The sequence below is a fragment of the Myotis brandtii genome, unplaced genomic scaffold (genome assembly GCF_000412655.1).
Source record: "Myotis brandtii unplaced genomic scaffold, ASM41265v1 scaffold120, whole genome shotgun sequence".
Lineage (NCBI taxonomy): Eukaryota > Metazoa > Chordata > Mammalia > Chiroptera > Vespertilionidae > Myotis > Myotis brandtii.
In genome coordinates, this window is record NW_005354174.1 from 1,384,689 (window position 1) to 1,397,867 (window position 13,179).

General features: G+C 41.2%; 1 protein-coding gene and 1 long non-coding RNA gene across 7 annotated transcripts in view; one reads left to right on the forward strand and one right to left on the reverse strand.

Moving 5' to 3' along the window:
• Nucleotides 1–7,295: 7,295 nt before the first annotated feature.
• LOC106724399 lies at nucleotides 7,296–8,698 on the reverse strand. 2 transcript variants are annotated; one of them, XR_001360183.1, is made up of 2 exons: nucleotides 8,494–8,698; nucleotides 7,296–7,899 (listed from the first exon to the last, which is right to left on the reverse strand). It is a non-coding gene; the product is annotated as an uncharacterized LOC106724399 (long non-coding RNA). The 2 variants fall into 2 exon arrangements; XR_001360182.1 differs by having other exon boundaries at nucleotides 8,530–8,697.
• A 448-nt stretch (nucleotides 8,699–9,146) lies between these two features.
• The window catches only part of BCAS3 (breast carcinoma amplified sequence 3), a 463,383-nt gene continuing 459,350 nt past the window's right edge, over nucleotides 9,147–13,179 (forward strand). For 2 of the 5 annotated variants that reach the window (XM_014531618.1, XM_014531623.1), the window contains exons 1-2: nucleotides 9,147–9,246; nucleotides 10,748–10,835. In XM_014531618.1, the coding sequence (XP_014387104.1) occupies nucleotides 10,765–10,835 (71 nt within the window). In that variant the 5' untranslated portion in view covers nucleotides 9,147–9,246; nucleotides 10,748–10,764. Of the gene's footprint in view, nucleotides 9,247–10,747; nucleotides 10,836–13,179 lie in introns of those variants that run through there. The other 3 variants (XM_005858559.2, XM_014531612.1, XM_014531627.1) reach the window with 2 other exon arrangements.

Consider the following 13,179-nt stretch of genomic DNA (forward strand, 5'->3'; position numbering starts at 1 on the left):
TATTGCTGGATTTTTATTGTTGGTTTTAATGATATATATTAACTTTCTGTTGTGCCATACCGTGCTTTTAGAGTAACTTAAAATAAATGCATTGTTCATTGAAACAGGCAAAATATCTTAACAGTAAGAATATGGTTAAGTTAGTTATGGCTTATAACATTTGATGACATATTGCAATTAAAAGTGAATAAAACTGTACTTTGGTAATGTAGAAAAAAACTAAAAGGAACTAATACTAAAGCACTATGTCATTTTAGTGTGGTGAATTGTTCTACAATGAGGAATTTTTAAAATTTGTTAATTTAGGACAACATCTCATTGAAAGATTGAAGAGTTGATTATCTCTCTATATAAAATTCTAATATGCAAATAGACCAAACGGCGGAACAACTGAACAACTGGTTGCTATAATGTGCACTGACCACCATGGGGCACGCACAGAACATGGCGGGTATCGGCTGCGGCGGGATGATGGAGCAGGTGAGCAGGAGCGCCAGACCAAGGCGGAGCACCTGTGTCATCAGGGCGAGCCTCTGGTGGTTACTGAAAATTCTTTGCTCCCACGCGCCACCATCCCGCCGGGCACTCGCACCTGCTGCTGGCACCGCCCCGCTCGCACCCACTGCTGGTTCTGGCCCTAATCGATCTGCTCTGGCAGCAGGTGTGAGCAGGGCGGACACTGGCAGCACATGGGAGCGGGGCTGCAGGTAGAGACTGGGGGCCACTGCAGGAGGGGCCGGGGGGTGCAGAGGATGGGCTGAGACCTGCTCCTGTGCCCACTGCAGCCTCGCGGCCCACAATTCCCGTCAAGGTGCATGAACTCCTGCACTGGGCTCCTAGTATACCTATAATATGCTAGGTACTGCATAATTGGAAGCATACTAGTTTTCCATAAGAAAAATAATTGAGGACCAGTGGTCTGGGAAAAACATTATTTGTGGCTAGTTTTTAAAAAGGTATTTTGGGCCCTAGCTGGATAACTCGCTGGTTAGAGCATCATCCCGATATGCCAAGGTTCTGGGTTTGATCCCTCAAAAAAAATGAAACGATTTTTGGATAATAGTTTGTTTTTCAGATCTTTTAAGAGAGAGACATAGCAACTTAGAAACATTTTTTAAGTCAATTTATTGTGAAGGGTTTTTCCATAAATTAGACCTGTAATACCATGTTAGCTGCCCAAAGTAGAAATTCAACAAATCTGAATGTATAGTAAAAGCAAGGAAAATCCATTTAGCTACTTTTTACCTTTTCTGCCAGTGGTTTTAAAGAGAATAATCTAATCCTGTCTATATGAAATTAAAATTTCCATTTGACTAGAGTAATGGATTAAGCACTCTTTAATGCAAAAATGCCACAGCATTAATTCCTCCATAAATCACACTTTTAGTGCAATAGAGTCTAATTATATACCATACTAGTAGTTATCTAATACTGGAAACATTTTTGCCTTGACACATATAAATGCAAATGCTAAAATTAGCTCTTTTCTGTATGTGTTTCTTGGGTTATGTTCAGATGTATTCTTTAAGGAGTTGAAGATGTTATGTAATCACAAATGTTTTAATGTTTCTATTTTTATTAAATTTTATTTGCCTATGTAACAAATCTGCATGATGGAAAATTCATGATGTATAAAATGGTACATAATGGAAAAACCCCAAGTCAGTCCCCAAGGCTACCAGTATTTCCCCCCTTTTTTGTGTATTCTCTCTGATAATCTATGCATAGACTGAAACTATGTGTTTATTGCTTAATCTTATCTTTTGAAGATTGTGTCCATAGCAGTACATTATAGAGCCTCATTATTTAGTACTAGAGGCCCGGTGCACGAAATTTGTGCACTTGGGCAGGGGGAAGGGTGTACCTCAGGGGATGTCCAACTGATGGCTTGGGCCCGCTCTCCTAAGCTGGCAGTTAGACATCTTAGTGCTACTGCAGAGGCAGGAGAGGCTCCCGCCACCACCCCTGCACTTGCCAGCTGTGAGCCCGGCTTCTGGCTGAGCAGCCCTCCTCCTGTGGGAGCACACTGACCACCAGGGGCAGCTCCTGCATTGAGCGTCTGCCCCCTGGTGGTCAGTGGGTATCATAGCGACTGGTTGTTCCACCATTCGGTCGATTTGCATATTAGCCTTTTATTATATAGGATTCTGTTTAGTCTGTGGATATTTCACTTTGCCACTACTTAACTATGTCCACTAAAAGGAAAACACTATTTCTTCCTTTATGCACAGAATACTCTGACATAATATGTATGGGTTTTCCTACACCAAGTAATTCTCTAATTTCTGTAGACACCAACTGGATGTCCTACAATTCAATTCAGTTCTGTATCTACCTGGAGTTATCAGAACCCACAAATTAAGAGCTCAGTCTCAAAAGACTGCATCCACTTCAGATACCAATTATAAATCACATATACTTTTGATCAAGTGGCTATAAATCAGGGTTTCTACAATCCCATCCACAGGTTTGATAATTTGTTGGTAAGAGGTCTCAGTTCCTTGCCATATGCGCCCCTTCATAGGGCTTCTCACAATATATCCATTAACTTCCTTTTTCAATATTTTGTAGAACAGGTTCTTGACCTATTTATCTCATGCCTTAAAGATTAAAATATGGTAGTTATGAAAAAAAAATTTAGTTATGTATTGCATAAAAATACCTCAAAATTTAGTAGCTTAAAACAATAAACAGCCCTAGCCAGTTTGGCTCAGTGGAAAGAGCGTCGGCCTGTGGACTGAAGGGTCCCTGGTTTGATTCCAGTCAAAGGCACATGCCCGGGTTGTAGGCTTGACCATCAGTAGGGGACATGCAGGAGGCAGCCAATCAGTGATTCTCTCTCATCACTGATGTTTCTCTTTCTCCCTCTACCTTCCTCTCTGAAATCAATTTAAAAAGACAAAACATCTCTCTCCCTCTCTCTCTCTCTCTCTCTCTCTCTCTCTAAAAAAAATATGAAACAAAGTAGAGCCCTGCCGGTGTGGCTCAGTGGTTGAGAGTTGACCCATGAACCAGGAGGTCACAGTTCAATTCTTGATAAGGGCACATGCCCAGGTTTTGTGCTCGATCCCCAGTAGGGGGCATGCAGGAGGCAGCCAATTGAGGATTCTCTCTCATCATCGATGTTTCTTTCTCTCCCTCTCCCTTCCACTCTGCAATCAATAAAAACATTAAAAAAGGAAAAAAATGAACAAGGCAGAAACCACAATGTCTTTTGTAACTTAACCTCAGAAGTACCATGTTAATTCAGCTGCATTTTATTAGTCACACATATAAATGCAAGAGGCAACCACATGCCATGAATACTGAAAGGTGTGTGTCATTATTGGCCATCTTGGAAGTAGTCCATCACAATCTAGAAAGAATATAGTAGACCTTCAAGATCATCTTCCAACTGACTAAAGACAAAACAGCAAAATTTTGAAACTCAAATCGAAAATATGGTTTTGGAGATTAAAAATGGCGGCAGAGTAAGTGGATGCTGCATGGACATGTTCTTAGGAACAAACTGAAATTACAACTAAAATATAGAAAAACTGCCTGAATAATCAACAGAGGACTTGCTGGAGAGAACCCTGATGCCCTAGGACCAAAAGTGGAGACCACATAGCAGATCTACTTAATACATAGTCACAAACCCAAGCAGGCAGCCAAAATGAGGAGACAAAGAAATAACCTCCAAATGAAAGAACAAAATAATTCTTCAGAAGAAGAGATGAAATAGAGGTAAGAAATTTATCGGAAACACAGTTCAGAGTAATGATGGTAAAGATGCTCAACAGCATGAGAAGAGATACAGTAACTATGAAATAAAGAATGACATAGCACCAATAAAGAACACATTGGAATACACAGCAGATTAGGGGAAGCTGAGGATCCAATCAGGAATCAGAAGACGGGTAGAAAGAATATAGGTTTTTTAAAATATTGCATTCATAAGCTGTATACTAGGTTTGTTTGGGTAACAACATTAATTATGTTATTTTCATTATCTTGCAGATATTTGGATGATTAAATACAGGGGTGGGCAAATGATTATTAATAAATAATAATACAACTGTAAAGCTAACCCTCCTGTCATAAGTTACTTCAGATTTTAAAGCAGTCTTTATCTAGGGTTAAATGGGGAAGGTAATATATGGGAAAGTTAGAATATGTTCTGGAGATCATTAAAAGAGTTGATGAAACTAATTTTTGGTCTTTGTCAATAGTTTTACTTTCTGGAATATTTAATTATAAATACCAGTTCCATATTTCAGGATAAATTGTTGGGTTTTGACATGTAATTTTTCCTGTTAGGGAATAGAGCATTATGGAGAACAAAAATGAAACAAATAATCCCTTCTGTTAAAGAGCTTACATTTTAGTTACATAGACAATAGAATGATACATTCATCAACAGAGAACAGTTACAAAGTAGCATTGATGTGTAAGAGACAAAGGGCAACTACACTTCAAAATTTGCCTCGAACAGTCCTACTTTAACCTTTACCTTTTTTTTTTTTTTTTGGACATTTTTTTTTTTTTTTTTAAAAAAATATATTTTATTGATTTTTTACAGAGAGGAAGGGAGAGAGATAGAGAGCCAGAAACATCGATGAGAAACATTGATCAGCTGCCTCCTGCACATCTCCTACTGGGGACGTGCCCGCAACCCAGGTACATGCCCTTGACCGGAATCGAACCTGGGACCTTTCAGTCCGCAAACCGACGCTCCACCCACTGAGCCAAACCGGTTTCGGCGGACATGTTTTTATTGCTTTATTTTTAGAGAGAGAGGAAGGGAGAGAGAAACATTGATTGGCTGCCTCCTGCAGGACCTGTCTAGGCATGTGCCCTCACCGGGAATTGAACCAGTGACCTCTCAGTGCATAGGATGACACTCAACCAACTGAGCCAGGGCACCCTTTACTTTTTAAAATATTTATTATTGTTGACAGTATTACAGAGGTCTCTCATTTTCTCCCCCTTTAATCCCCTCCACCCAGCCCCTTTCTACCCCCCACAGGTCTTCACCAACCTATTGCCCTTGTCCCTGGGCTATGCATATAAGTATATAAGGTCTTCGGTTTATCTCTCTTTGTCCTCCCACCTCCACATGGAGGTATGTCAGTCTGTCGTTTACCTTTTTTAAAAAAATTTGGTTGATTTATTAGCAATATTGTAAGTGGACAATCAATGGGTCTATGGTGCCTGTCACTACTTGAGCCAATTAAGCAGAGACAGGGTTGAGTCATATATGAGCCTTTATTCCAATACTGCCAGCAGTATGGGGGAGCTGCAGGTCATTGAGAAAAATCTGCTCTGCAGCTCCCCATAAGCCAGCTGTTTATATACAGTAAGACAAAGATTACTTGGGGAAGTAGGGATTACAGGCATGGGGAAGTAGGAGGCAGGGGTGGGACTCCATTGTTTTGGCAACGTGCTGTTAATCTTCTCATAATAGGCAATTGAGTGAGAATGGACCCCATTCCAAGGTTGACTCCCAGGTCCAAGGTTGACTCCCTGGTCCAACGTTGACTCTCAGGTCCTGGGGCCTACAATTCCCCGCCAGGTCAGAATGTCCTTTCTTTAACCAACACAAGTCAATATGGTTAACAGAGTGTGGACGAAAGGGGCCTCATGCTGACCTGACAAGCTCAGGAGAGGCCTGCATGGAAGTTTTGCAGACTCGGAGACCTAAAATAACCACAAAGGATGGACTGAAATTAAACTTTAACTAAAAGCAGTTATGGTGGGCAGTTACGTCCTAGGCCAGTATCTTCACTGACAAGGTCAACCTTTACCTTAACTGAGCCTATCTGTCTTTTTGCATCTATGATAACATACCCTTGAAATGTCTGAGTAACTTGTGACTTCCCTGTATCTGGAGCCCCTGGGGCACAAGCAGGTGTGCTGGGTCCCAGGACAGATACCACAAATTCCTTCATCATCATGTTAATTGTTCCTGCATCCACCTAAGTATGTGTCCATCATTTTACTTTTTATCCTATCCCAGAGGTTTCCCCCGCTTCGCTTAATCCCACCTCCTTAATCTATCACCAATGAATTTCATGTAACCCACCTATGTTCCTCCTTTGATTGGAATGTATAAATACGGATGTAACCCCACCATTCTCCCGAGCACTATCTCAATTCGTTGAGATTCTGCTTCCCGGCATATGTTGACAGTTTGGCTCAAATAAACTCACAAAAATTCTTTACAGGTTTCAATGGTTTTTTTACGTTAACACAGAGCATGATTAATATTTACCATAACCATAGTTAGTCCCCAATATTCTATTTTTTTGGCCCTAACAGTGTCTCATTTCAAGGTTTTGTGGGTAGAATGATACATTATATAGCCACCTTTTTAAAAATCTGTTTTTCCTTGCCCTAGCTGGTTTTGCTCAGTGGGTAGAGCATCAACCTGCGGACCAAAGGGTCCCAGGTTCGATTCCAGTTAAGGGAACATACCTTGGTTGCAGGCTCCTCCTCGATCCAGGCCCTGGTCAGGGTTCGTGCAGGAGGCAACCAATCAATATGTTTCTCTTACATCGATGTTTCTCTCTGTCTTTCCCTCTCTCTTCCTCTCTCTAAAAAATCAAAAAAATATCCTTGGGTGAGGATTAACAACAACAAAAAAATCTGTTTTTCCTTTTATTTGACTGAAAGTTAACATATTAATGTTCACCATAGTTCTATGTGAAATCAGATTATTTCACCACTGCTTAAATCATATGATTATTATCCAAGTGTTTTTGGTGGCCAGAGTGAGGCAATGGTTTGCTTGAGGTTAAAAAAGGAATCCCAATCCTATCTAAACAAATACACAATAAAATGTAAAGTGACCTTAGCATTTTGTTTGCATATGTATGAACAGTTCCTTGACAATTCCCTGGGGACTGTAGGAAAGGCAATTTTAGTCATTAGTGATTTATTATAGTGGACATTGTAGTAATTGGGATAACATAGAACTCTCTGACTTGAACTCTTTTATGCTGAAAATGAATTTGCTAGCTGGGGTTGCTCAGTCAGAAGAACAGATTGTTGAAAAGTTTCCCCAGGTCCCTTAACTTTGAAATTATTCATGAGCTGGCAATATGTACTAAGCACTCATATTCAAAAAATGATTACCATTCATTTTATTTTTTATTTGAAGGCTCATGAAAGAATCACACCATCTCTGCAGAGAAAAAAATGGAGGACTTAGAACTAGTTCATTGGTTAATTAGTAATTAGTTAATTTGGAGAAGTTTCTAACTGGTTCTTGTGAGGTTCGCGGCGCAGGAAACTGAGTCAGAGAGTCAGGTAGATTGAAGGAGGAGAATTTATTCTGCGCTCTTGGGCGAGGTCCACAGGTCCTGGGGTTGGGCCAGTGGAGTCACGCGGAGAGGGAGTAGGGGCATTTTTTTATACAGCTGTTCAGTGAGAGCGGGGGAGCATGAGCTGTGGGAGTTCCTGCCGCGGGGGTCGTCACGGTTTCCAGGTGTCGTCATCTGTCTGGTAGCTGACCTGTTAGGAATTCCAGGGCTGGACCGGTATCTGCGTCACCATCCACCTTGTGCACTGGCCTGTTACGGATTCTAGGAAGGGCCCAGTATCTACATCACCATCTGCCTGGTGGAGGCATGCATCAGCTCCTGGACCCCCTTTCGACCTAACGGTTCTAAGAATTTTAAATTTATTTACTTCTATAAAAATCCTACAAGGCACATAATATTCTTTCTACAGTTTACAAAGGATGAAACCAAGTCAAAGAAATTCAATTGCGACTATTTACTGGTTGACAATGGGAAGCAGTAATATTCCTCTGACGAGCTTTCTTTTAAAGCCATTCCCATGATGATGATGGACTCTTATTATATTTTTATTTCAGTCACTCCTGACAAACAATACATTTGAAGGAATAAAAAATATCTGAAATATAAAACAAAATGTGGAACGTTACCATTGTTCATCCTATCTGTACATGTCATCACTCAGTTGCTCAAGCTCAAAACACAGGCATCTTCTTTGATTCTCTCTTTTCCTCTATTCCCCATGCAATGCATTATCAAGATCTTTCAGTTCTCTTTTCCAAAATATTCTGAAATTCACAACTTTTCGCTTCTAGACCCCTTCTCCCACCTGGTCTTATGAAATAGCCTCCATACTTGATCCAGTGCTTCCCTTGTCCCTTCCCTGACAAAAGTTTATTTTCTGTTTAGTAGGTAAAATGATCTTTTAGAAATGTAAGTACGATAATGACACTTCCTAGCTGAAAGTCCTCCAATTGATTCTCACTCTAAAATAAAATTGAAACTCCTTATAAGTCCTGTACAAAACCATAGTCCGTCTGGCCATTGCTTACCTCTTCTACCTAGTTTTCTATACTACTTCACTTTGCTTAAACCATAGTATTTTTCTCGTTCTTACTAAAAATTCACTTCCTTCTTAGAGCCTTTGTATTTACTGAGCGTTTGTTCAATAAGTCAGTAAATGCTATTATTGTTATATAGAAATGTAACTAACGAAACAACACCGGCGAGATTTTGATATCTTCCTTACGGGAGGCAGAAGGAGGGAAGGAAGGAGTCAGGTGTGGTCCATAAACCTAGATTAAACTGAGGAGATCACTCGCCGCGTCTCTCCTTCAGATCAACACCTCCTCAGCTTCAGGGCTGCCCACCACCCTCTACCAACCTAGCTTCCCGGAAGATAAACACATCTACAAGGGCGGGGCAGAAGGCGGGTTCGGAATGGATGAGTGGCCAACTAAAAGTGATTGGCAGCTGCCATGTCCACGTGCTTTGAGCTTCTAACCAGCTGTCGCGAGAATTCCATGTAAACAGACCAGTCCCCGGGTCCTCGGATTCCCAGCCTGAGACGCTCAGGTGAGGGGCACAGGAGTCTGGGGCGTGATGCTTTCTGACAGACCCACGAAGGTGCTGTCTGCAATGGAAAATACACATGTCCGTACTTCCTCCGGCCGGCGTTCGCAACCGAACTTGACACCTTGGGTTTACCCGAATTTACATACTGTTTTGTTTTTCCTCGAGCCCCAGCGGATTGGATAGTTTCAGGAGGCGGGTCCGCCTCTTTTCTACTTGCTGGTTGGCGAAGCTGACCTCTAAGGGCGGTGCCCGGCCGCAGGCAGCTGGCTTCTGGGATTGGCTAGAAAGGTAGTTCCGCTGAGGCGTGGTAGGAAGTGGTAGCCGTCAATCACGAGGGGACTCCAAACAGTGAGGCTTGAGCTGGAGAACAGCGTTTACCGGCGGGCGGCCGGTGAGAGGGCTGGCGGGGCTGTGTCTTTGGGGAGGCTTGGAGAGGACGAGGGGCAAGCCGCGTGAGTGGAGAGGGCTTGACTGGCAGGGATTCGGCGACGGGGAGCTGTGGAGATTGGAGGGGGAGGGGAGGGAGGTAGGGCAAGGGGCCAGAGGGCGGCCGGGGGCAGCGGTGGCACAGCGTTGGAGGTGAAGTGGGGAGCGCGGTACGAGCGTCTTTCAGGAGAGTGGGGCCTGAGGCACTGGCCATGGTCGTCTTCAGGAGACAGGGCCCTCATAGGACAGTTCTTGGGAGGTTGTGCTTGGAAATGAAGGGTGGTGTGGAAATGAGAGGGCTGAGGGGCTGGAGGTGAAGATACCCATGGAGGAAGGGGTACCTGGGCTGGTTCGGGCAAAGGGTGTTTTGGTTGTAGCATATGGGACTCATCAGTTTCAAAGTTGTCAAATAAGGTGATAGAATGCTCCCTACTTAGAAGTGAGGGTTTTAGGGGCTTTTCAAAATTAGTTCCAGGCTGTGGGCTCTCCTGAGCCCTGTAAGAGATATTTAATATTGCTGTCAGTCCTCCTTTAAACCTTAACCAAATACACTCCATGCTCTTAACACCTCCCCAAGGATTCAGATGCTTATTAGGGATGAGGATTCAGTGATGTGAGAGGAAAGGATAAGGGGCTTCTAATGTCATAAGTTTTTATTACTTATTTAGACTCTGGTGATTAGATTCCAATAGCAGGGGGTTAACAATTGTTTTTAAAAACCTTGCTAATTATGACCATGCAGTCTTTTTTTTAATCTTTATTTTTTTAAAAAATAAATATTTTTATTGATTTCAGAGAGGAAGGGAGAGGGGGAGAGAGAGAAACATTAATGATGAAAGAGAACCATCTATCAGTTGCCTCCTGCAGGCCCCCTACTGGGGCTGGAGCCGGAAACCTGGACATGTGCCTGATCGGAAATTGAACTGTGACCTCCTGGTTTGGCGCTCAACCACTGGTTGGGCCATGCAGTCTTTTTTTAAAGATATAATTGACATATTAGTTTCAGGTGTACAGCATAATGATTTGATATTTGTATATATTGTGAAACAATCACCACAGTAAGTCTAGTTATGATCCATTACCACAGTTACAATACGCTTTCTTACAGATTACAACAGTCTTAGTTGGATGGTATTACCCTACTGTTCCATTTGGTCTTGAAATATTGTGCCATGTGTATTTTAACCATCTCAACATAAAATTTCAGTAAATTTTTAAATTTTGGCTTACATAGGTAGTACATTTATTTTTATAAAGCGATCCTGCACTAGACTTCCCATCCATGATCTGGTTCTCTTACTTTTCTAGTTTATCTTAACAGTAGATCAAAGGGTCCAGCAAGAGTCTTAGCTAGTTTTGTGGTTCTGAGGTTTGGTTCAAATAAAAAAAAAACACTTGGTAATTAACCATAAACTTTTCTCCCTACTCCCAACAATGATTTTTTCTATTTTTTGTTCTGGAAACAGGTTTTGTGAATGAAGCTATGGCTACAGATTCCCCGAGAAGACCCAGTCGTTGTACTGGTGGAGTTGTGGTTCGCCCTCAGGCTGCCACGTAAGCAAATTTCAGAATAAGCCTGATAGCTGAAGAAAGATTATTCAGAATAGTGATGTAACACTCAGGTTTTCTTTTTGAACAGTGATTACTTTTGTAGAATCTGTTTAATTTTGGCTTTGTAGGATGATAAATATCATTGCCAAGGTCAAATAAAAGGAATAATTGGAGGGTCAAGTTGATGTATTCAGCATATTTACACAGTACATGAAAAGTACTATGTAAATCTTAAAGAGTAATGTTTTTTCATAGTCCAGGTTTAACAATTAGTGGGTTATTAAACAATTTGTTGGATCAGGACTATTATTCAAAAAAGAAATAGAATTAATAGAAAATAGAGTTGAGAGTTAGTATTGTTTTATGGCACATACAGAGATATATCTGTTTACTAGATTGTGATGTAAAATTTATTTCTTACACTAAGATAGTGATGGCAAACCTTTTGAGCTCGGCGTGTCAGCATTTTGAAAAACCCTAATTTAACTCTGGTGCCGTGTCACATATAGAAATTTTTTGATATTTGCAACCATAGTAAAACAAAGACTTATATTTTTGGTATTTATTTTATATATTTAAATGCCATTTAACAAAGAAAAATCAACCAAAAAAATGAGTTCGCGTGTCACCTCTGACATGCGTGTCATAGGTTCGCCATCACTGCACTAAGATCTCAGTCAGAAAGTTTTAAAGTCAGTGTCATAAAGAGTACATGTCTATATTTTTTTATTTTTGCTATTGTTAATCCTCACCTGAGGATATTTTCCCATTGATTTTTAGAGAGAGTAGAAGGGAAGGGAAGAGACAAGAAAAAAAATCGATGTGAGAGAGACACATTGATTAGTTGCCTCTCACACATTGCCCCAACCAGGGCCAGGGACCTAGCTTGAAACAGAGGTACATTCCCTTGACTTGAGGCCCTTCAGTCTGGGAGCCTATGCTCTATCCACTAAGCCAAACTGGCTAGGGCTGCATTTCTATATTTTAAGCCTTCTTTGACAAAGCCTATGAATACTTACTTAAACAAATCCTTATGTTTATTGATTTTTAAGAAAGAGGTAAGGAGAGAGGAAGGGAAAGAGAGGATGAGAGAGAGAGGAAGAGAGATACAGATAAGAGAGAATCATCGATCAGTTGCCTCCCATATTCGCCCCAGCCGGGATTGGTGCCCTCAACCTATGTATGTGCCCTGGCTGGGAATTGAACCCCAAACCTTTTTGGTGTACAGTATGACGCTCCAGCCAACAGAGCCACCCAGCCATGGCTATTATGTATACTTTCTAGGAGCATATAATCTAATGTGGTTTTAAGATATGTATGTTAGAGCTGGTTGGTGATCATGGTTGGATTCCCCAATAGGGGGCATGATGGGGTTGCGGGCTCAGTCCCCAGTAGTGGGCATACAGGAGGCAGCTGATCCATGATTCTCTCTCATCATTGATGGTTCTCTCTCTCTCCCTCTCCTTTCCTCTCTCTGAAATCAGTAAAAACATATTTAAAAAAGGAAAAGATATGTATGTTTGCAATCACTATAATCAATAAAAAAGATGCTAGCAAAATAGCATGAGAATGTAGAGTATTGTGTGAATATTTTAGTATTTTAGATTTCAAAAGTTTTGTTAGGGAGCTAACATTTATAGTGTACTTCAAAGGCTGAATAGTGTTTGGGCAGTTAGAATCAAGAGTACATTTTAGGCAAAGGGAATTGAGTGAGAAGATGTGGGTAAGGCAAGCTATTTTCATGAATGAAATAGGAAAGTTGACTTATTATATGAAATAGGGTGAGGTGGACAATTAAGACCTTTCAATACCTGGCTAAGGAGTTGAAACTTCTTTTCTGCTTTTTAAAAAAATATTTTTATTGATTTCAGGAAGGGAGCGGGAGAGAGAGATAGAAACATCAATGATGAGAGAGAATCATCAATTGGCTGCCTTCTGCTCGCCCCCCCCCACTGGAGATCAAGTCCACCACCGGTGCATATGCCCTGACCGGGGATTGAACTGTCTGTGACCTCCTAGTTCTGTTTTTTAAAATGTTCATAAGGGAATTGTAACATTTTGGATTATTTCCCTTGGGAAGTTTAGCATGTTACATAAAAAGTGCCTTCTCAGAATAACAAAAGTCTGTGGGTAATATGATATTTTACCACAAAACTTCCTTTTTCTCCTCCTGCATTTCCCAAGGCTATATGTCTTTGTTAACTATGGACAGTGGCAATAAGCATGTTATTAGCTATGAGTTAGGTACTATTTCACTCTTCATTTCACAGGTGGAGCTACCACAGCAGAGAGAAATTAAGTAAATTGTTCTCTGGTAACAGCCAAGAAGGGGAACCTGGATCAAATC